Source organism: Rhinatrema bivittatum, chromosome 5 (assembly GCF_901001135.1).
Source record: "Rhinatrema bivittatum chromosome 5, aRhiBiv1.1, whole genome shotgun sequence".
Lineage (NCBI taxonomy): Eukaryota > Metazoa > Chordata > Amphibia > Gymnophiona > Rhinatrematidae > Rhinatrema > Rhinatrema bivittatum.
The window spans coordinates 311,967,105-311,991,404 of NC_042619.1; the positions used below are offsets into that span (position 1 = coordinate 311,967,105).

General features: G+C 47.8%; 1 protein-coding gene across 2 annotated transcripts in view; it reads left to right on the forward strand.

The window, feature by feature from the left end:
* SEMA4C (semaphorin 4C) overlaps positions 1–24,300 on the forward strand; it is a 76,662-nt gene that overhangs the window by 46,477 nt on the left and 5,885 nt on the right. The window contains exons 3-13 of one of the 2 annotated variants that reach the window (XM_029604318.1): positions 10,310–10,458; positions 11,125–11,187; positions 12,238–12,336; positions 12,742–12,838; positions 13,899–14,015; positions 14,136–14,290; positions 14,831–15,006; positions 15,536–15,680; positions 16,959–17,181; positions 19,050–19,165; positions 19,907–20,064. In XM_029604318.1, coding sequence (XP_029460178.1) covers positions 10,310–10,458; positions 11,125–11,187; positions 12,238–12,336; positions 12,742–12,838; positions 13,899–14,015; positions 14,136–14,290; positions 14,831–15,006; positions 15,536–15,680; positions 16,959–17,181; positions 19,050–19,165; positions 19,907–20,064 — 1,498 coding nt within the window. The remainder of the gene's footprint in view (positions 1–10,309; positions 10,459–11,124; positions 11,188–12,237; positions 12,337–12,741; positions 12,839–13,898; positions 14,016–14,135; positions 14,291–14,830; positions 15,007–15,535; positions 15,681–16,958; positions 17,182–19,049; positions 19,166–19,906; positions 20,065–24,300) is intronic. The other variant, XM_029604320.1, reaches the window with a different exon arrangement.

Consider the following 24,300-nt stretch of genomic DNA (forward strand, 5'->3'; position numbering starts at 1 on the left):
CTTCAGTCTGCCAGTATTCTCCATCTCCAGCAGATGGTGGATGTGCATATCCCTATGGGGATTGCTTCTTTACAGGCCAATACAGTAAAGTGTGGCCGCGGTTACCCTGCTTCTAACCCGCTTTCTACTCACAATTTGGCCGCGTTAGTCCAACCTGTGATTCACTATCCCTTTTAACCCATCCTTACCGCTTCTTTAAATCAACGGGTAACCCTTTCCGCCCGCGGCATGTATATGAGATGTAAACGATTGGATTACCTATTCCCTCCCATTCAGTAACGTGCGCCCCAACTATCGCCTTTTTAACCTGCAATTTAGCCGCGCGTTTAACCTGCTAACTTACCGCCTATCCCTACCCCTGCGTTAGAGGCAGGGGTAAGGGTAGACGGCAAACTTTCCCCCAGCCCCCGCTCACCTGCCCTGGCCGCGTCCATGGGTGCCGGTCTCCGGGGCAGCCCCAGTCCTCTCTCCCCTCCTCCCGAAGCAACTTTAACCAAAAGAAAACCTAAAAACCTAAAATCCCCTCCTCCCGAAGCGACTTGACATGTAAAGTATTGTGAATAAGTGTAACCAAAGTTAACTTACTTTTTCTTTCTTTCAGCCCTAAGTTAACTTTGGTTACACTTATTCACAATACTTTACATGTCGAGTCGCTTCAGGAGGAGGGGATTTTAAGTTTTTAGGTTTTCTTTTGCTTAAAGTTGGGATCCACTTCCTGGTACCTGTCATTTGAAATGACAGGTACCAGCGCACCCAGGATACTGTATAGGCGCTGTATAAAGCTGATTGTGGATTGCTGGGGCCTTCTGTTCCTAAACGTGCTGGCGACTTCTTGCAATGCAACTGTAGGATTCCTCAATTCTACAATTGCAGGAGAGATCCATGGTCCCTGGGAATAGATGCTCTCATCCAGGTCTGGCCAGAAGACAGATTTCTTTATGCCTTTCCTCCATGGCCCGTAGTGGGCAGGATAATTCACAAGATCAAAGGCCACAGGGGACTTGTACTTCTGGTAGTGCTGGACTGGTCCAGGCGTCTGTGGTATGTGGATTTGCGAAGACTCCAGTGCTATATCGGTACAAATTATATTGCAATGATAGGGAGGATCAACTTGGTGGGGGTGTGGCACTTTATGTCCAGGAGGGTATAGAGTCCAACAGAATAAAGATCATTCAAGAGACTAAATGCTCAGTAGAATCTATATGGGTAGAAATCCCATGTGTGTTGGGTAAGAGTATAATGATAGGAGTCTACTACTGTTCATCTAGCCAAAATGGTCAGACAGATGATGAAATGCTAAGAGAAATCTGGGACGCTAACCAATTTGGCAGTGCAGTAATAATGGGAGATTTCAATTATCCCAATATTGACTAGATAAATGTAACATCAGGACTTGCTAGAGATATAAAGCTCCTGGATGGAATAAACAACTGCTTCATGGAGCAATTGGCTCAGGAACCAACGAGAGAATGAGGTTAGATTTTTGTCTCCCGTCGATATCTGCCAAGCTGCGACGTGGTCTTCCTTACACACCTTTTCCAGGTATTATTGTCTAGATGTGCAGGCCCGGGAGGATGCAGCCTTTGCATGTGCGTTGTTGACTGGACCATGGGCAGCTTCCCAACCTGTCGGTACATCCCACTGGTCTTGAGTCCATCTGTCTACACACTAGGAAATGGAGACATTACTTACCTGATGATTTTGTTTTCCTTAGTGTAAATAGATAGACTCAGTAGTCATCCTGTGGGGCTCTGGGTCCCAAGGGATGACTGGTAAATGTTCATCCGGTCCCTAGCTTGGGGTACCTAGAATCTTACGTGAGTTCAGTGTTTATGGTTTGTGGAGTTCAGTTCTGTTTTTTGCTAGTCTGCCCACAGTTGCTTTTGAAGAGAATACCGGCAGGCTGGGGTCACTGCAGGGCTATATATACTGTGACGTCAGCTTGCTCCGTCTCCATCTGCTGGCAGGGGAGCATAAACCCACTGATCCTGAGTCCATCTGTCTACACTAAGGAAAACGAAATTATCAGGTAAGTAATTTCTCCATTCTTCACAGCTTGCCAGCAGGAGAATGAACCATGGAGTAGAATCTGCTCAGGCACGCTCACTTTCCTGTTGAAAACAGTTTATGGCTTCCTTTGTGAACCCCCTTTCTCCCTGTCTCTCTCTGCTCCTTGCAGCACGATAAGTGTTGTGTAATAAAACGCTAGGGGACTTTGGAAGGTCTGGATTCAGCAGTTTACTCGGCTTACCGTGGCGATGGAGGGACCAGAAGGGCAGCGGACCCGCCTTTCCTGTGTTTCCCATAAATCACGATGGCGTCACCTTCAGAACAGTGGGTTTTTCTGTTACTAAAATCCCTCTCTGGTGACCCCTCAGATCAGAGGCCCGCAGTGGGGTTTGGGTGCTTCCTGGCTCCAGGCTGCCAGCGTTTTATTATGGAAGATGGGCAGTAATAGTGCCCACCCCTGGGAAACGATGCCACTCATGTTTTACCTGTCCATTTTTTTTTTTTTGCTTAAAATCGTACTCAAAACTTGTAGCTCTTTACCTTTCTTTTATGGCTCTTGGCTGTGGACCGTTGTACACGCATTGATCTTGGGTACCTTCTTAAAATGTGTTCTGTGTTTTTTGTCTCTGTATTGTAAGAAGTAAATCATCTTCCCCCCCTCCCGCTGCCCCTTCTTTTGCTTCTAACTTTGTGACCCCTGAATAATCTCCCGCAGATATTTTTTTCCTTCTGCTGCACCTGTCTACACATCTTTTCTGGATAAAGAGTACCCATGAAATGAAAGGTTTCAGTTTCATCTGTATTTATCTGTAAGATCTGGCATCCTCTGCATAAGCTGTGTCGGAGCTGGCACTCGGAGCTGATGTGACCAGAGCCATCCATCTAGCTGTGACCATTTCCGGCCTCTCTCGGAGAGATCCAGGCTCGAGAGCGCTCTGCTCTGACCCAGTTTGGCAGTTCTCATGTTTGTTTATGTTCTGTGTAAACTTGGGAGTTCCTCAGATTTAAAACCTGGCCTGGTTGATGCTGTCTTTCATCAAAGCTTAATGAGGACTTAGTAAATCTGGGTAATTAGAGCCAGTGGAAAATAGAGAGGGGGGGTGGGGGGCAGGAAATCCAAACTGGGTCTTCTGCTAGGAAAAAAGCATGAAAAATATCAGACTGAATAGTGCGAGAGCAGTTCCCTTTTACACGAGTGTTAATCTATCGTTGATTGAACGTTTGCATGATAAAGGCATGGAAGATCTCCTTATCCCCACTTCACATCAGTGACAGGCTTTCTGCCAGGTAAACCACACTGCTCACTGATGCCTCCTGTTGGCGGAAGGGGGTGATGCAGGGGGAGGAGAAAGCACACCAGTTGGGAACCTGTGTCCTAAAGGATTAGGAGGAGAATCTGGCTTAATAAGGAAGACTGTGGGATCTGGTGAAACACGCATAACGTCCTTTTCTCTGTCTGCTTATTTCTACTGATCCCTCCCAGCATTTGTATCCTGGGGCCAGATGTGCTAATGGGTGGCTCTCACTTTGATGGTGATAATGGCAGTGTGTAATGGGCCGGATCTGAATTGCCCTGGCCAGGCCTTATATAACAAAAACTAAGGTTTGCCTCTCTGTTCAGAAGCTGATCTGGACAGCTGCACCAACCGCATGAGACCTCTCTGTATTCAGTCTGCGGTAGGGTAAGAGTTTGGGAGGATAGGCTTGGATATGGCAGAGAGAGGGGAGAGGAAATAACAGGCCAGGAGCCAGAAGTGAGGGTGTGAGGGAAGCCTTGGAAGCAGCTGCTGGCTGCTGAGTCGGGGGTCATCTGTAAGTGCAGGAAATGGAAGTGTGTGCTGTTCAGGGGTCCTCCCCTGCACTGGGTGTGTGTCCTGTACAGCCCCTGACCCCAGATTGCTTTCTTCAAGGATTGCATTCCCGGTGTGGGTCTGGTCCAATCGTGAGACTTGCTTTCCCGTATCGTTTTGCTAAAATTGAGGCATGGACTGAGCCTTGTGCTGCATGGACCGTTGCCTGGGGTCCAGGTTCGGAAGCACAGGATTCAAAGCTGCATCTCGGTGGTGAAATCGCCTGGGGGGAGGGGGGTTTGCGTTCCCCGCAGTACGCGGGCGAAGTGAACGGAAGGCTCGGGGGGGTGCAGTACAGTCCCCGTGCTCATGAAAAGCCCTTCTCACATCCAGCTCCCATTTCCGGAGCCCCGGTGACCTGCCTCTGAATTGTTTTCTGTTTCCTGGAAAATCCCCTCCAGCTCCTCGTACAGATCCGTTTCCTCTTTATTAACAATGGTGTTCCTGTTGGGGTCCCTGCATGGTCCTTGCACTCTCTGACTGCTTGCAAGGTTGGCTTCTGGGTGAGGGGGAGGAACTGGTTTAAGAAAGGCTTGGGCTTCTGCCCCTGTTCACGGGAAGCTGGGAGGATTACATTTTAGGAGGGGGAAGCGAGGCCTGCCAGGAGCAGGGAAAGTAAGCGGGATTCTTGGTTTAGCGATGTTTTGTCTCTCCCCTCTTGTGCTGAGGAGGGGAAGGAACGACCTGAAAATCCCTGCAGAACGGAGGGGAAGGGAGTAATATGATTTTCCAGGATGCTCTGCTCTTTTACTCGCACCTTTCCTTCTTGGAGAGTTTCTGGAGGATTATGGATCTTCAGTGCCGACGCTAAAGAATTTACCATCTTGCGTGGAAACAGTGGGAGGTGCCCCTCCCCCCCCTTACCCCAAACATGTGGCCCTGTACTACTGAAACTGGCCCCGGGTATCTGTCCTGGATGCTAGACAGGAGAGCATAGAAGTTAACTGGTCGTTCATGTTTCAATGTCTTTGGAGCCCCCTGTGTGCCCACAAGCTGCATGGCTGTGCTGTGATTTGACCTGTGCAGTACTCTGCCTCGCCCAGCAGGAGGTGCTGTAGGGAGCAGTATAGATTGTGAGGGTGCGCAGTTCTCCTGTGAGCCATGGATGTTCCTTACCTCAGGGTCACAGTAGTGATGAGGATGGGGGGTCTCTAAGGACAAACTCAATTTTGAGCCTGTGTACCTAGCAGGCCGTTATAGTGCTGCCGTTGTCTGGCTGATGTAGCCTCATTGGGGGGGGGGGGGGGGGGTGTAGCTTGCCTAGATTACAGGGATGTGGCTTCTCACTAGGATGCTGCTTAAACTCCTGAATTGCCTGCTTAATAGCAGCGCATGTCTGTAGGGAGAAGGTGGTGGATTATTGCACGTGCTTATTGTGAAGCTAGGACAGGACGACTGCCAGGCCTCTCTCACTTTTCTTTTGATGTTGGTAGCTCCTCCAAATTCAGACAACTATAGAGCAATCCTGCTAAGTGCTTGAATCCCCCTGCATTGTTACTCTGGCATGGTGGATATTGCACCTATCCCCCATCGCCACCCCACTATGGCTGGGCGATCTCTGAGGCAGTGTGCGCCTACTTATGGACAGGAGAGGGGGTGGCAGAGCTCCCTGCTGCCTGCTTTAGGAGCATCAGGTTAAAGATTTCATAGCTGTATCTAACCTCCTATAACCCACACTGCCCCCCCCCCCCCCCCCCCCCCCCAGAGTAATCTAGGACAGTGCTTTGGACAGTGTAACACAACGTTTTCAGTCTGAATTTCTCTAGCATATTTCATCCTAAGAGGATCTCAAGGCACTGTCAGGCCAATGCAGTATCGACGTGCTAAAAACGTGCGTCCAAACTGGGTGCACACAATCACCTCTCCTGGTTGTTTGATGGAACAGGCAAATGAGCCACCGCTCTAAAAATGACTCTCTAGGGATAAATTGTGCATCCCTAGCGCGTCCATGGCATCGGGCGGTCAGGAGGGTTTAGGAAAACGGATGCTCATAAATTGAGCATCCGTTTTCCTAACCTTACCCCCAGCAAGACTTTTTTTTTTTTTCCCACATTGCTGCTCTCTGTGGTTCCTCCAATTTAACAGCGCCACGATATTAAGTCCGAGGAACCACAGAAAAGCGGTATTTTCCGCTTTGGGGCTCCTCAAGGCTGAACGCCAGCTCCAGGGCTGGTGTTAATTTTTGAGGGTAAAACTGCGCGCATCGGGGCATACTTATTGCATAAGGGATTATGGATGTGCGTCCAACCGCGGGTTAACCTGTGCGCTAGCCGGAGCGCACGATAAATTGTAGCTGGTTAGAAAATGGCTCTTCCAGAGGGAGAATGTATGACTTGACCAGTTAGCCAGAATGTACCGATCACTGGTGCTAGGTTTAGGCAGCTAATGCCAGCTATAAAAACTGCTGCCCTAACTCCATCTAGTCTAACTTTGACAAGGTGATTTTTCAGTTAGGTTTGGTGGAAAATATGGCTAAAGATAACGGCTAACTTTAGCTGGCTCTCTGAAAATTGCTGCTCTTGGTGTTAGGGGGAAATGAATGTGAGCTCGGTGCTTCTCCAGCCTCGAGGGTCCTTTTCCCCTGTTAATGGATTGCTCCCTTTTCCTGGGTGTCCATTAGTTTGCTGGCACTGTGGACTCCTCAGCATTGGCTTTTATTTTATCAATAAGGTCTCTGTTCTGTTTTAACAATGGAGAGAGCTGTTTCTTTGCATGCCTGTGTGTGTGCGCTTTCTTTTTTTTTTAATAGACTCTTAAAAACTCTTTGAGAGCAGCTCGCCCACACTCTGACGCACCCACTTCCCAACGCAGAACATGCAGGAGGAAAAGAGGAAAGTGCTGGAAATCTGGTCTGCATGTCCAGCAGACTTTGCTTCCATCTCTCCTCATCGGGTTTACACTTTAGAGCTTAGTTAAATGGTGACTCTTGTTATAGAGACTTTTGTCTGAATTCTTAAGAGGACAATATTGCAATATTGTCCAGCCAAGTCCCAGATCTAAAATCTTGCCAGTCTGATCATCCTAGTCATAGCCAACTAGCTTTTTTTTTTATCTGGCTAAAAGGTTAGCCATATAAATCAGGAGTGGTCTGGAGTTGGAGTACATTTATTTGGCCAAGTGAGTGGGATAACACCAATTTTTTTCAATATTATCCAGCTGACTTCTACAAATCCTGGTATATTCAGCAGGGCACCTGTGCCGCCGAATATCCCAGCTAAGTTAAGTAGATAAGGTTAGCTGGCTAACTTTGCTGGCCAGCTTGCAGCTCAATATTGACCCCTTGGCTCCTTCTAGTAGAGCAGAACTCCTGTTCCTCAAACTCTGGAATTTGTTGCCAGGGGATGTGGTTAGTGCAGTTAGTGTAGCTGGAGGAGAAGTCCATTACCTGCTATTAATTAGTTGACTTAGAAAATAGTCACTGCTATTACTAGCATCAGCAGCATGGGATAGACTTAGTTTTTGGGTACTTGCCAGGTTCTTATGGCCTGGATTGGCCACTGTTGGAAACAGGATGCTGGGCTTGATGGACCCTTGGTCTGACCCAGTATGGCATGTTCTTATACAAAAGCAACATTTGTATTCCCTGTAATCCCTGAAGAGTGCTGGATTCCTTGCAGACTGGGAGTAAGAAATCTCCAAAGAACTAACATTTTTGGGATCACTTCAGCATCCCTTCCTGAGATGTCATCTGAAGATGGGACAGATGTAGTCTTGATTGTGTGACCGTCATTATCTTATTATTTTGTTTGGTCAATAAAAGGAATCTCAGCCTGTAGAGATGTTCATTTTTCACTGTGAGGTAGATGGGGTAGAAAAAGTGAGGATGTTCCTTATTGCCTGCAGGTTGGTACAGCACATGGAAAAGAGAGGTGGCCGGGGTATTTTTTTCACAATGTGCCCAGTATAGAGACCATAAAGTATAAATAAAAACATGCAGAGAAAAATGGAACTGGAAACCGCAACAAGCCAGACACTGCATAAAGTGCAACAAAGGAAAAACAGAAAAATCACTAGTCCTCATAAAACATCAAACCAAATGACTAAATATAAACCATCAATCACAATAGTAAAACCATAGTAAAAAAATATTTCAAAACAGCTGATGAATAAAGTAGCATCCAATAATTAAAAACTCATATAAAACTTTTCCAGATGGCAATAAAATATTTCAAAACAGCAGATACCTCAAATAGCATCCTATAATTAAAACTAATAAGGATTTCAAAATCTCCTGCTTTCCATACCTGTGAACTTATTTCCAGATGCTCCAAGATTGTCACGGATTAACCAGGAGAGGGGAGGGTACTGTTGCACACAAACTTCCTTTCTCCTTTCTCTCTAGCACACACACACGCTCATTCACTCTTTCACATGCTGAATCACACACACATGCAAATGCTTGTTCTGTTTCACACATTCTGTCATACATACAAATATGCTCACTCAATTTTTCGCTTTCTCTTTTGCTCAGTCACACACACATACACACACTCTCGTTCATTTTCTCACATGCTCAGTCATACACACCACACAAGCTCATTCTCTCAATTATATATATATATATATATCTACATCTACACACACTCCTTTGCTCTCACACATACATTCTCAATCATATGTACACATGTTCTTTTGCGCTCACACATATATGCACACATGTTCTTTTGCGCTCACACATATATGCTCAATAAATACCAACACATTCACTCCTTTGAGATCTCTCTCACGCATATGCTCAAGCATACACATACACACATTTGCTCCCGCACAAATACATTCTCAATCATGTACATTCTCCTTTGCTCTCACTCACACAAATATTCGTACGAACATACTTGTTCCTTTACGCTCTCTCACAAATATATTCTCAATCATATACACACGCACATTCGCTCCTCTGCTCTCTCTCGCACACGCTCGATCATATACACACACACGCACATTCGCTCCTCTGCTCTCTCTCACACACGCTCGATCATATACACACACGCACATTCGCTCCTCTGCTCTCTCTCGCACATGCTCGATCATATATACACACACACACACATTCGCGCCTCTGCTCTCTCTCGCACACGCTCGATCATATACGCACATTCGCTCCTCTGCTCTCTCTCGCACACACACGTTCGCTCCTCTGCTCTCTCTCGCACACGCTCGATCATATATACACACACACGCACATTCGCTCCTCTGCTCTCTCTCGCACACGCTCGATCATAAATACACACACATGCACATTCGCTCCTCTGCTCTCTCTCGCACACGCTCGATCATAAATACACACACACACGCACATTCGCTCCTCTGCTCTCTCTCGCACACGCTCGATCATAAATACACACACACACGCACATTCGCTCCTCTGCTCTCTCTCGCACACGCTCGATCATAAATACACACACATGCACATTCGCTCCTCTGCTCTCTCTCGCACACGCTCGATCATAAATACACACACACACGCACATTCGCTCCTCTGCTCTCTCTCGCACACGCTCGATCATAAATACACACACACACGCACATTCGCTCCTCTGCTCTCTCTCGCACACGCTCGATCATAAATACACACACACACGCACATTCGCTCCTCCTGACTGGCAGGGAGGGGGGGGGAAGTAGGAGGCCCACTGTTTCTTCTTCAGCTCCGGGCCACGTTCTTCCTAATGCTGGATATGGACTGGGGGAGGGGCTGGAGGAGGCCATCGCTGCAATGCAGACTGTGCTCCTCTTGGCTCCCAGGGATAGGAGACCGATGCTGCTTTCTGCTGCTCTGCGGGCTTTGCTTCTAACTGTCGGGGGGGGCGGGAGTAGGAGGGCCACGATGCTTCTTTTGGAATCGCAGGTGTGGGCAGGAGGGGAGGGCGGCAGTGTTGAGTTTTTCTTTGTCCCAATTTGAGCTGCTGCCCCCAGATGGCAGCCCTGAGGGTTCGCAGGACACCAGGAGCAGGCGCAGCAACTCTTCTCCCCTCGGCAGCTCAGCTCTAGAGAACCCAAAGTTGTATGGGATGAGAGAGAGATGATGCCCCTGCTGGATGGCGCCTATGGCTGAGGCCATACCGGCCATGGGTTAGCTACGGCTCTGTGCACAAGCTCTCGGCCTATAAAATATAGACAGTCTACAGCAAGAAGCAGTAAAATGTTAACCAGATTTCAAACATTATGACTTCAGTCTGATTCAAACGTGCTTATATGTATGTTGTGCACTTTGCTTTTTTGTAGGGGGGAAGGATGTAGAATATCTGTCATGCGACTCTTCTAAAAACTGCATTTCTTTTTGTCTTGTGAACTTTTTAATTTTGTTAAGTGCTGAGAACTAACTTCCCCCAAAACGGCATTGATGTACCAGTTCTGTTGACATGTACTGAGATTTTGGAGGGGGGGGGGGGTGTCCTCTTCAGAGCTGGCAGGCCTTTCAACATCTCGCCTCCCTCTCTACCTTGCAGAACTGGAGGCAGAGCGGTTCTCCAGGCCCGGAATCCATAACTACAAGACGCTGACCCTGGATGAGAGCGAGGGCGTGCTGTTTGTCGGTGCCCAAGAAGCCATATTTGCGCTCAGCCTGAGCAGCATAACCAAGGAGTTGAAGCCAGCAGTAAGTAGGAATGGGAATATGCTGGTGATTCGGATTCCTCGAGTTGTCATGCATGGCCCGTGAAGGGTTGGGTTAGGGGCTACTTAGGGGCCCAGCTCTGGGTGGGGTTCAGGAGCAAGGTTTGGGGGTCCGTGTGGTGATCCGTTTCAGGGAGGAGGTGTCCTGCGTGCACATAGACCCAGGAGTCTGCAGAAAGTGGCAGAGACATTGCGGGAGGGTTGAATGTTCATATCGTAGTTACAGTTGGTTAAGTCTAAAAGCAAAGGTCGATGGAGTCCAGCCATCTGATTGCCTAGCAACTGTGGGTGATTCAGGACAAGGTGAGAAATGGCTGCATCTATAGAAAATTTTGCAGCCATGGAAAAAAATTTCCTTTCTGACCTCTGATATGCTGATCAGAATCACTGGAATACTACTTTTTTCCTGATGCATTCATATCGTTGTGCCCACCATCAGCTTGCTTCCTCTACAAAACCTTCTCCAATTTACTTTTGAATTGATTGAATCTACTAAGGCGTTTTTCCCATTCTGTGTCTATGGGGAAAGAAGCACAGTGAGCCATGCCCTTCGTGTTGTAAGATTGACTGACTACTACAGCGGGCATGAAGTTTCATAATTTCATCGGCGGTTTTGTTTTGTTTTTTTTTCCCCTTCTCTGTGTTATAGATTTTCTGGGAAGCTCCATTAGAAAAGAAGTTGGAGTGTATCCTGAAAGGGAAAAACAACAAGGTACAGGCCAGCCACGTCTCCCAGGAGCAGTGCTGCCTCTAATGCTATCTAGGTCATGTTTTGCAAGTGAATGGAGGGAGGGGGGAGAAGGCCCCCCCATCATGTGCGTTACATCCGCTCCCCCCCCCCCGGGAGCTATTTCTATTCTACCACCACCAGGGACCTGAGCTCGCTCTGTCTTCCTCTTTCCTTTCTCATCTCGGCTTCCCTCTCTTCTCTTCATTGCCACCTTACACCTCCCTAGCATTTCTCGTATTTTTCAGCCCTAAACTACCCCTTCGTTTAATTTTTCTCTTACCCTTCCGTTCCATTTTTTTTCTCCCATCCCCTCCACTTCACCCATAGAATGCTTCATTTTCCCATTCTTACCCCTCGCATCCATCAGTCCTTCCCCAGCATCTGCCTCTTACCCCCCCCCCCCCCCACCCCCCGAGCCTTCCTTGCTCGGTATCTGCTCCCCCACAGGAGCCCTTCACGTGGCAGCCCAGCGCTCTGCTTCTTTAGTGTCGGCACTGAAAACCTCCTCAAAACTCCGAAAGGGCAATGTTTCTGCGTGCTGAGCTCGTACATCGTCGGATCAGCAGGAAGCAAGTGCCGGTGCAGAAGAAACCAAAATGGTGAGGTGCCACGTGAAGGGCTCCTCCGGGTCCTGCGAGCTCCAAGGTGTGGCCTGCCTCACTGCTAGCAGAATGCTGCAAGGCCGGCCGTGCACCCACCTAACTGGGCGGGACCTTGGGCATGGTTTGGGGGGGGGGCAGGGTATGTCCCCTGTTAGACAGATGGGGCAGTTTGGAAATCCAGACTTTTTTTTTCACTCCGAGGTGGTTAAGAACAGGGAAATGTGAGAGAGGCCGAGGATTTCTTTAGTGGCCTTGGTGGGTGGTTTTTGTTGTTTTAAAACTTTTATTTTCTATGGTTGCTTTTTGGCTCATTATCCAGGAAGAAAGAGACGTAACTATCAGGGGAATTTGCTCTCTCCCACCACCCCCACAACATTCCCGCCTCTCTGTTTGTGATTTTAATGTACCTTTTTTACTCTTTCCCCTGCAGACAGAGTGTTTCAACTATATCCGCTTCCTGCAGAGCTATAATGCCTCTCACATGTACACATGTGGTACCTACGCATTCCAGCCAAAATGCACCTACATAGTGAGTATCCTCTGGGCTGGGCCTTAACACCCGAGAAATGGAAGGAGCTCTCCGCACAGCCCTTTCCTACAGCGCCTCCTGCTAGGAGAGGCTGGGACTGCAGCCAGCGCTCAGGCACCATTTCCTACAGCCTTTTCTCCTTGGAGAGGCGTGGACTGAAGGAGCAGTGTGAGCAGCCACACACACTCGCTCGCTCACTCACTCACTCGCTCACTCACTCTGCTCCCGCACTGTTCCTTACAGAGCCTCCTGCTTGGAGCGGCAGAAAGTGAGCTCCCTCCCAGCCAGCACCTGCATGGCTCTCTCCTTTTGGCCATGAGACCTTGTTCTCTCTTCTTTTCTTTGGTCTTAACAGAACTCTTTGGACTCGGTGACTGATCTTTCTATCCCTCTTTGGCTTTGCAGGAGCTGTCGAGTTTCACTCTGGATCGGTTTTCCCTGGAGGACGGGAAGGGAAAGTGCCCATACGACCCCTCCAAGGGTCACAGTGGCCTCATAGTTGGTAGGTGGTATGTAGAAGAGTGGAAGTGCTACAAAGGGAGGGAGCACCTCTGGTAAACTCCCCGCGGTGGCCACTAACGGCTGGGCCCTCGGTCTGAGCAGCCATGTCCTAGTAGTGCCGCAGTGTGCCTGTGTCCCTGGCTTCCCAGGAAAGAGGGATGTCCCGGCAGACTTCCTCAGGGAAGCCGCCCACCCTCCCCTCCTCCATCTATTCCAGGCTGGCTCCCTGTCCTGCCTGCCTGACTCTGAGCACTGATCATCTGGTTGACTTGGCTTTAACATTTTCCATTATTAATAGCAAACTTAGGTTTGAACATTTTGTGCTTTTGAGGAAAGGAGTAAAAAGCTTTGGGCACTTTACACTGGAAAAGAAGACGAGTATGAAAATTACTCTTGCATTTTTTTAAACAGAAAGCTGGTTATGTGGTGGCACTACGTAATTACTAAAGTATTCTGCTCTGTTGTGCACTGTGGTTAGATTATTGTGTGTAGGTTGAGGGTCCCTTCTAGAGCAGAGTGAAGTTGTTACTTCGCAGTCTGCTGCCGCTGGCTCTGATAGGGATGGCTCTCCTCACATTCCCCACTACTGAAAGACCTCTGTCCCTCGTCCTAGCCCTTTGGCGACCCGAAGGCTCCTGGCAGCATCTTAGACGCTCCTTTGGGACCTGATGACTTCTGAGCACTGGGGTCTTCTTACATTGTCCGCGTTTCAATTCCCATCTGGGGTTTTGTGGCCTCTTTCTAGTAGAAAACTGAGTACGAATCACACTTTGGACTGGGCAACGTAAGAGTGAATAAATTAGAGGGGTGATTTAATTCAGGCTACCTCTACAGCGCTGCTCTTGTGTTCCACGAGGCATCTGTCTTGTCCTGGATGGATAAATTCCAGGACAGACAGATGCCTGTCCTGTCCTGGTGATGTTTGAAGCAGATAAAGGGGGGGATTGGGGTTTGTGTAAAATGATAAAAGGGGTTCCAAGACATTTAGGTACAAAGCTGGCCCCGTCAGCGTGGGATCGATGTCTTATTAACGATGCCCCGTTTTGGGTGCTCTCCCGCAGACGGTGCACTGTATTCTGCGACCTTGAATAACTTCCTGGGCACAGAGCCGGTGATCCTGCGGAACCTGGGCCAGCATCACGCCATGAAGTCGGAGTACCTGGCCTCCTGGTTTAACGGTAGGGCGCCCTTCCCTCTCTGGGGGGAAAGGATGTGGCTTTGCTTCTGTTCTAGCTGTGGGGTAAAAAAAAAAAAGCCTTTTTTTAACCCTCCCTCTTTTACTCTTGACATTTCCCCAGCAGAACCAAATTTTGTGGGCTCGGCCTACGTGCAGGAGAGCGTGGGCAGCGCCACCGGGGACGATGACAAGATCTATTTCTTCTTCAGTGAGCGCGCCGTGGAGTATGACTGCTACGCCGAGCAGGCAGTGGCCCGTGTCGCCAGGGTCTGCAAGGTATGGGGAGGCGCACCGCGACAAGAGAGTGTGTGTGTGGGGGGCCATAGGGAAAGAGGGGAGATGCAACCGGTCAGAAAGCTCTGCGAGCCACCGGAAGGAAAAAAAAAAGAGATTGCTCAATAAAGATCTGAGAATGGGGAAAAGTTGTAATCCGGTCTTTTTTTTTTTTTTGTCGCAAGGTATTCTTGTGACCACGGAAGGGAGAATATCCACATGCACACAGTAGGCACGGGCACAGAGGGGGGGCAAAATGTAAACATCTTGCTTGCATGGGATTGCACAGGAGATGTATGTGAGTCACTCCTCTGCCTGCCCCCTGAAGCATTCAGTGCTATGGATGTAGGTCGTGTGGTTATGTCTTATAGTAAAGTGATCGATTGCAGAGCCAGGGGCTCGGTTTCTGAAGGCGGCAAGGTCGCCCCTGCCCTGCTGCAACCCCCAGCTGTGGCGCCCTGACCTGTCGAGGGGCTGGGGAGTGGTCTGAGCCGCAGCCTTCCTTTGGTGATTCCTTCCTCTCTGCGCTTTCAATCCCTTCAGGGTGATGTGGGAGGCGCCAGGACCCTGCAGAAGAAATGGACGAGTTTTCTGAAGGCCCGAATGATCTGCTCTGTCCCCGAGCATCAGCTGCATTTCAACCGCGTGCAGGCCATGTACACCTTAAGTGGCAACACCTGGCGTGACACCCAGTTCTTTGGCGTCTTCCAGGCCTGCTGGTAAATGCTTTCAGTCCTTTTCATTTTGCCTGTATGTCATCTCTTCAGGATATCTTGAACTGCAATAGAGACACAGGTTTTTGGCGCCACTCCATATTTTCCAGGTCACTAGCAGTTTCAGGCCCTGAGTGCCAGCCTTTTGTTTATTGGTTTATGTTCCGCTTTTCAGCACTTCAGAGTGGATTACATTCAGGTACCGTACGTATTTCCCTGTTCCCAGAGAGCTTGCAGTCTTAAGGCATCTCCGGGAGTTTCAGCAGTTCAGAATCCAATGCACATATTCAGGGCAAGACAGCTTTTCAAACTCCTATCCGATTAACGGTCCCGGGGACCTGGGCGGAGAGGTCAGCTCCCTGAGTTACTGCCTAGCTCCTTAAGGGGCTGTATTGCTTCCAGCAGTGGGAGTTTCCAGCTGTGCGCTCGGTGCTTTAGAGCTGAGATTCTCCTGGCTGCTCTCTTGCAAACTGACTCATGCTCCCTTGGCTTTTCATGGCTCTTCACGTTGAAGCTTTTCTTTGTCTCACTGCAGTGGGGAGGTCAGCATGTCAGCCATCTGTCAGTATACAATAGAAGACGTACAGAAAGTGTTTGAGGGACCCTACAAGGAGTACCGGGAGCAGGACCAGAAGTGGGCCCAGTACTCTGACCAGGTGCCCAACCCCCGGCCTGGAGCGGTAAGTTCTCAGCTGAGCTATAAACCGAAAGACAGGGAGGGTCACACACCTATGCCGGCTCGCGCTAACGGTCGTGGACATTTTATAGCATACGCACGTATACGTGCACATGAAATAAAATAGGCTGTACGCACAATGGGGTAGATTTTTAAAAAAAAGCGTATTCGTGTACTTTTGTTTGTGCACCAGACGCAAACAAAAGTACGCTGGATTTTATAAGATATGCGCGTAGCCGCACGTATCTTCTAAAATCCTGGATCGGCGTGCGCAAGGCTGCCGATTTTGGGCAGCCGGTGCGTGCCGAGCCGCGCAGCCTGTCTCCATTCCCTCCGAGGCCGCTCCGAAATCGGAGCGGCCTCGGAGGGAACTCTCTTTCGCCCACCCCCCCGGCCCTATCTAAACCCCCCCCTTACCTCTGTCCGTAGATTTACGCCTGCAAGAAGCAGACTTAAATCTACGCGCGCCCCAACCCGGGGGCTGGTCCGAAGGCCTGGACCACGCCCCCGGGCCGGCTCCATGCCCCCCCGGTCCTGCCCCCGAAACGCCGCGTCATCGGGTCCCGCCCCCGACACGCCCCCTTCCAAAAACCCCGGGACCTACGCGCGTCCCGGGGTTCTGCGCGCGCCGGCGGCCTATGGAAAATAGGTGCGCCGGCGCGCAAGGCCCTGCTCGCGTAAATCCGGGCGGATTTACGCGAGCAGGGTTATTAAAATCCGCCCGAATGTTATTGGGACGCGCGCAAATGTAAGTGGGCGATTTTATTTAGAGATGCACGCCAACGCAATTACTAGTTTCTCTAGTCTGGTCCCAGTTCCTAACCCCGCTGGTTAATATGCCTCCCTTTTAGCCCCAACTCTTAAAAGCCTGCTGACTAGCCTACTTTTTCTTTGTTTCAGTACTTACATGTGGTCCATAAAGAAGTAAAAGAGACCCCGGTGAGCGCACATTTCAAGTGCCGTTCCCGGATTGCCCTTTGTGCCCCGCCCATGCTTCACCAAGACTTATGCTCGGGCCGCGCCCCTTTTAGAAACCTTTTCGGATTTGTGTGCGTACTGGGAGGGACGTGCATATCTCCTGGCTTTGGTGCACGTCGAGCTTTTAAAATTCACCTTTTCGTGCACAGTAAAAGGAACTAACTGCTAGTGAGGAAAGCACCCTGCTCTGGATGTAATCCAAGTGCTGGCTCCCCGTGCACCGGAGTTTTCCGGGTAGCATACTAGGAACCGGAGAATGGCTTGTGTGGAAATAACACCGTTGCTGGGGTTTTTTTTAATTTAGTGCATCACGGACTGGCACCGAGAGAACGGCTTTCACAGCTCCCTGGAGCTGCCAGACAGCACCCTGAATTTTGCCAAGAAACACCCGTTGATGGATGGGTACGTGCTGCCACGGCAGCACAAGCCCCTGCTTGTAAAGAAAGAGGCAAACTTCACGCAGCTGGTGGTGGACCGGGTCCGGGGACTGAGTGGGGAGCCCTATGACGTCTTGTTCATTGGCACAGGTTAGTGGCATGGGGGGGAGATGTGATCGGGAGGGAAGTAGGGTGCCAGCGGGACTACTGTTGAGCAACTGCAGGTTCACCAACCCTTGGGTAAATGTGGTAGCGTCACGTTATTCAGTGAAATGCTGCTGCCCCTCATTACAGAGAGAAAGCTCCACCCCCCTGGTGCACTGGGGCAGGGGCCACTGTTGGGAGGCCTGTGCTGCGGGCAGCTTGAAGGGCCTGTGCAGTCGTGCATGCTGATGTGCGAGAGTTTAACTAGAGGAGGAAGATGGGCTCAGTTCTTACAAACTGGAATCTTCCAGGAACAAAATAGATTCTTTTAGGCTTTGATTTTTGTCAGAAGTGGAGCAGGGCAGCTGGGAATGTGCAGACTGCTTCTTTAAATGCATTTACCTCTTCAATTTAGTGGATCTGTTTTAAAATCTCTAGGGCCATCAGCCATGTTGATGAACTTTTGTAAGAGAGTGTCACTAAATCTGCTTCAGCTCTTCAAAACACCAGAAGCAGAATTAAATGAGATTAGCAAATCGCTTGGGATTTTTTTTTTTTTTTTTTGGATCTGCTGTGGATTTTTCTGGATCTGCCTTGAAAAATTTATAACTTGAGATTTTTCCTCAGTTTATGTGGGGAAAATCTACATTTTATATTGGACTCAATTCAGGCTAAAATCTTCTAGTGTAACTTTGACTTAAATTCTTCACATGCGCCTAACCACCACATGTCAGTTACCTAAATGAAATACATATCCAATTTTAAACTTCCTTAAGTCACATAATCAGATATTTAAATTGAAAATAATCATTTTATTGCTTTTGTATGTTTTTTTTTCCATCTCTTCTCTGCTTTCATCTTTTCTCTCTATTTCTTTTCCTGTTTTTTTTTCTGTTTTCTCTTTGTTTTCCCCTCCATCTGTTTTCTCTTTGTTTTCTCTTTGTTTTCCCCTCCGACATTGTTCTTCCCCTTCTCTTTGCTACCTCTTCTCTCTTCCTATCGCCCATCCATCCTGTCTTATTCAACCCTCCCACCTCTCCATGTCCGCCCATCACTCACTGCTTCTTCCCAGCGCTTTCTCCCCCCCTTCCAGGCTGTTGAGGCCTTGTTTCTGCTTGCGCTGGCCGTCAGTCCTTCACACTCTCTCTCACTCCCCTGGCAGAGGATGAGGAAGGGAATTGGCAGCTAGGGAGAGGCCGGAGCCCTGGACACAAACAGCTGGAGCTTTCAGCAGAACGAGAAGGGGTTTCTGCTGCCGCTCTGCAGGGGAGTCTCTGCTGCTGTGCCTCCTATAACCTCAGACTTCCTGTTTGAGAAGATGGCCAGCTCTGTGGAGGGAAGGAGCCAGGGGGCGAGCCTGCGAGTAACACGGCATAGCTCTGCTCCAGCTGCACCTGCCTCCATTCCCAAGATACTTCACAGAAAGGGAGAGGAGATGGCCTGGAAATCTTCCGGAAAATATCTGGCAGATTTCCCTGATAAATGTAGTGGCTCTTCCATGTGTAATTTGGACGCTGCCACCCTATCCGGATGACATCCTTGGGGCCAGATTGTGCAGCTGATATGCACTCTCTAGGAGTATTTGTTTCTGGTCAGATGCCTCTAAGAGCTGAAACAGGTTCTGCTAGCTGGCCTCATTGCACTACTTTGTGGGGTACTGATTCTCCCAGCAGGTGTTGTCATAGAGAAGGGTTGGAGCGCTGGCGGTATGGGAGCTCACAGCTGCCGCAGTCTTGGCTACTCCCGGCAGGAAACGCTTGTGGAGTACTGAATCCTGTACACATGCATGCCAGGACGTACAGAATCCTGTACACCTTCCTTATGGTTTTGAAAGTCCCAGTTTTTCTCTGAATAACTTCCTTTCTTTCTTGCAGAAAATGGCTGGCTGTATAAAGCAGTAAATCTAGGCTCCAGGGTACATGTGGTAGAGGAGCTGCAGCTCTTTGAGCACTCCCATCCCATCGAGAGCTTGACCATCTCCCACAAAAAGGTACTTGGACCTGTGAGATTCCTTGGAGAAGTTTGGGGATGGAGGGAAGAGAAGAACGTGTCCCCTTATAGGAGCCAGCAGTGCCACAGGCTTCTGTGTAGTAGCACAGACAGCTCTGCTTTCCTCTGAACAGACCATACGGCCCATCCCTTCTTAAACAGTTGAGAGTGCTTCTTCTGCAGCCTTTCTGATCATGATTGAGCCAGAATGCAGAGAGGAGCAGTCACAAGTCAGATACAGGGCTTCCACGTGGGTCATCTATTTTTAAGCATGCTGCGCTCAGCAGAGAAGCAGATAACTTAAACAAATCTAAGTGTCATTGCACTGCCAAGTGGCATTGCATCCCCTTCCTCGCCCTGCACGGTTCACATCCGCAAAAGTCCTGAAGATGCAAGCCAGCACAAGGCGCTCATTTGGAGCACATGGAATCTCCATATTAATGATGCACTAGTTTTACTGTGACCTGTTTCATAAAATATTGCCATGGTTCCACTGAATACCATCGCATGTAAGTGTAAAGGTTTCCATGAGGGAACTGAGCTCGCTTCCCTCTGTGGAGAAGGAATGGACAACTTTTCTCTCTACTGTTTGCTGTTCTGCTGTTTACTCTGATGAAGCAGGGCTTGAAAGCTCAGGCAGGGGTGAATGAGCAGGAACGAGCCATGATTTCATGAAGAAAGGCAGGAAAGTGTCTGTTGCCTAAACCCTATCTGCTGACGCTCTGATCCCCTTCTCCTGCAGAAGCTCCTTTTTGCTGGTTCATACTCCCAGGTTGTGCAACTGTCTGTGGCGGATTGCAGCAAGTACCACTCCTGCAATGACTGTATCTTGGCCAAAGATCCGTACTGTGCCTGGAATCGCAATGCCAGCCGCTGCATGCAGGTCAACGAGCATGATAGGTAAGAGGAGCTGAGCATCATTTTGCTTGCCGTGAAACTAGAGCTAGTCTCAATCTGCTATCTTTGGCTATTTATGTGCAGTATATATAGTTGAGTTTCTCTGATACTGTGACCCCTGCAAATGAACGGAACACTATTCTTCTCGAAGTGATAGACGAATTGGCCCCAGTTAGGCTTAATCTTCAAGCCTCATGGTAATAACCCTCCCCAGTACATGTCATCTCTTTGTGAGATAAATGCCAGCTGAGAAAAATTGAAAATCTCAATCATTGACTGACCAGGGATGGTACATGCAGTGTTTAGAATGATATAATTCACTGACGAATTATTTTACTGTTGCTTGTTATTGTTGACTTGTTCTATGTTCATTGCCCATATGTTCAATTGCTCAAATGTTATATGTAACGCCATAGCCGCGACTGTTCTGTTATATGGAAATGACATGATTTGATATTTTGTTCAAGAATGTCGGTATAGAAAAATTCTAAATAAATAAATAAATATAAAATTGCCATTAATGCAAAAAGAAAATATTATAGTAAAAAAAATCAGTCGGGCTTAAACCAGTCCATGTGAAGTGTTTTGGAAGATTGAGCATCTAACCCGGTTGAATTCCCGTTATTGGGTTGACCCACCAGCTTTGTTGGTTCCATCAAATGGAAGGTTCCATCTGTATTTTGAAAATAAGATCAGAAATACTTCCCTTAGTTTTCAGAATCTTCCATTAACCACTTGGGAAGAGTTTGTCACTATCAATCTCTGAAGTAATTCAAACCCTTGCCAGTATGAACGGATGCATCATGTCGATTGAATCCTTGTTCAACCGCAGCATTAATGGTTATGAGAGGGTATTGGTCCTGTCTTAAAAAAAAAAACTAATTTGTCTTCGATGGAAGGGCACTTCCCAGAAATTATTAAATGTGCCCTTGATCCGTCCTTTTATTGAAAAAAATGTTCTGGATTCGAAATGTTTTGCTATCACCCCATTTTGTCTTTCCCTTCTTGTCAAAGTTAGTTGAGGCAGTTGTTTTAAATCAACTTAACGACTATATGGAGGATTTTCCTTTTCATGGTGCCTTTCAGTTTGGCTTTAGGAAGTCTTTGAATACAGAGACATTATTAATTTACCCATTGATATCATCCAAGTTTTTGAATGTGGTCAGAAATGTTTGTCCTTGTCTTACTCGATATTTCCATGGCCTTTGATACCATTAAATATGAAGATTGTATTCATTAGCTAAAAGCCTTTGTCACTTATTTCCACAACACCACCCCCTAACACCCACGCAGGATAACACTGTGGCCACCTGGAGAGTCCTGCCAAGCACTACATAGGCCCATCTGCACTTGTGCATGTGCTTCTACACTGGCAACATCCCACCCACCAACTGGGTTCCTGCTTGCCTCTGGGCCAGTTCCCTACCCTGGTGGTTTGTAGGGACACTGAGACCCCTCACAATCAAGAATCAAACAGTTCCTAGAAATAAACCCACAGACCAAATATATACAATACCAGGATCATTAGTCAGTCCAAAACAGGCAGAGCTAACAAACTATTAAGAACAGTGAACAGATAAGATTTAAACTGCCAACAGAAACAGGTAAAACAACAAGGATTATACAGTAAAGGTTAACTGAACATTTTTCACTACTTAATTGTGTCTGGGGAGGTCAGGAAAAAGCTGTCCACAGGAGCTGAACAGGGCCTCAGCACACAGATCTGTTCCCTCTGTACTCCCAGCCAAGACTGGAGAGTTCCAGAACCCTCAGGGCAAGTTTTCTGTCTCCAGGGAAAATCAGGACAAACAGGATTAAGAGCTTTCTGGCCAATGGCATTGCAGGGTGTTTCAGTGTTACATGTACTCAGGGCTGCTGGGATGTGTATGCTGATCAAGGCAGCATCCAAAGCCTCTGCTTCAACTACAGTGCAGAGGTCCAACACTGCCTGCAGGCCAGCACCCAGGAAACGAGCACTCTAGGGAAAGAGTGTCACAGGGCAGAGCATTACACCACACAGCATGCAAAACCCCTGTTTTGCCACACCTTTGGAATTGCTGGCAAGGTTATTGCCTGGTTCACGTCCTATCTTTGGAATCAACAGCAGCAGATCCACATAGTCTGTGTCTTCTTGGCACAAGATCGAGACTGGGATTCCACAAGGGTTGGCTCTTTCTGCCACTCTGTCATGTACTGTCTTCCTTTGCTGTGAACTATTGCTTTTTTGGTGATGACATTGGTTTTTATTTCCAGCATTGTCATCTTGAGACACTGCTTTTCAATTTGGGTTGTCGTCTTTTTACTATTAAAGCATGAGTGTCACATAATAGATTACTTTTAACTGTTACCAAGACCAAGGTCATGATCCTAGAAAGATACCCATCTGATGATAAATCTTTGAAATTTTGGTTTTGAGGCTTGTGAATTTCTAGTTTTGAGCCTTGGAGTAATATTTAGATTCTGGGTTATGTATGCAGCCCCAAGTAGATGTAGTTGCAGAGGCTACTTTCTTCAAGCATAAGAAGTTTATACATCCTTAAATCATTGCTTGAATTTTTGGATGGTTTTGCAGGTGCTGGTATTCACAGGGATAGGTTATTGTAACTCCCTCAGGATTCCTATGTCTACACTATGGATGCTGCAGATTGTGCAAAATTTGTCCACTCGCATTCCAACTGGTACAGGCATAAGGAAACCCATTACTCCAGTTACGGCTGAATTGCACTGGCTTCCAATCGATGCCAGAGTTAAATATAAAGCTGCTACCATCATTCTTAAGTTACTGAATAATGTTGATTACTGATGGATTTGTGCTTTATTGAAAATCTGTAATCCGCAGCGCACACTTTGTTCCTCGCAGATATGCCAGTTTAATAGAGGAACGACTAGTTCCTCTATTAAACTGGCACACCTGGTCAGAGCTCGCAAAAGGAAGTCCTTTGTAGCAGGTCCATCTGTTTGGAATAGTCTTCCTGAACTATTCCAAATAAAATCATATACTTAAAAGACTTAAAAGATGAATTTTCAGAGTTGTGCGGTAAAATTTAGCATATATAAATTTGCAAGTGTTAAAAAAAAAGGGGTGGGCCAGAGGCATTCTGGGGTGGAGCCAACATTTACCCGAGTAATCTGCTGTTTTCTATGTAATTTATAGTTGTGCATTTGGCAGCTTACACCTGCTCTATATCTGGAGTTAGTGATCGTGAACGTCTTAAAAGTGGAACCCTGACTGGGGGAAATGGGGGCAGTTCAGGCTGAAGAGCCAGAAGGGTCTCCATGACCTGCAGACAGACTTAGCAAGCCGGTAGACTAATTGATAAAACCTACGAATTTCATTGCTGCGCGCGTGTTAGAAAATCTCCCGACTTGCACGCATAAATACAGGTAAATTATGCAGATTAAAACTATGCATGTGGAGATTTTAAGTTAGTGTTGGCAGTTGAGCGCTGCTTATCCAGATAAATTCTGATTTATCCAGCTAACTAGCAGCAAAGTTGCTACTTAGCCATCTGGCTCTCTAAGCTGGATAAATGATGTGTTAAATCTGGCTATTTAGCCAGATAAATGGGAACTTATCCAGATAAGTGCAATATGTATTTGCACATTTTTCTTACCTGTCTGCACATATTGCAAGGTGCACTTACGCGTATGCATCCATATACACGCATCCATGGACGCATGCGCAGCTGTTTTGAAGTTATACTCTTACAGGCCGATGCAATATCAGCACATAAAAACCGTGCCTCGAAACTCCGCATGTTTTTTGAACGCACGTACGCACATCCACCTGTCCTGGGCGCTTGATGCAGTAGGCAAAGGAGCTGCCGTGCTAAAAGGGACGTGCAGTGGGTAAATTGTGCGTTTCTAGCGCTCTGCATTGGGCACCCAGGAGAAGCGGCTGTGGCGTCCACAACAGCCTGGCCAGAGCTCCAGTGTGGCCAGATGCCAAACATTTTTTCAGCCCAATTGGTCACCCAGTCTAGCCCAAAAGTAGCCCAAAACTCAAAAGTTGTGAAAGTAGTTTTTATTCTGCATGATAGTGTACAAATTCCTACATTGTCTGCATACAAAATTAGCAATGTAAATAAAAGTTAAAAAAAAAGAAAAGGATATTCATATCAAGGTTTTAGTGGCTTCCTTCCATTGGGCCTGGCCGCACTTCTTAAGAATGCATGAGTGCTCTAATGAAGTCTCTTGTCTGCTGCCCATCCAGGGGCACGTAGGTTTTTCAAGTGGGCA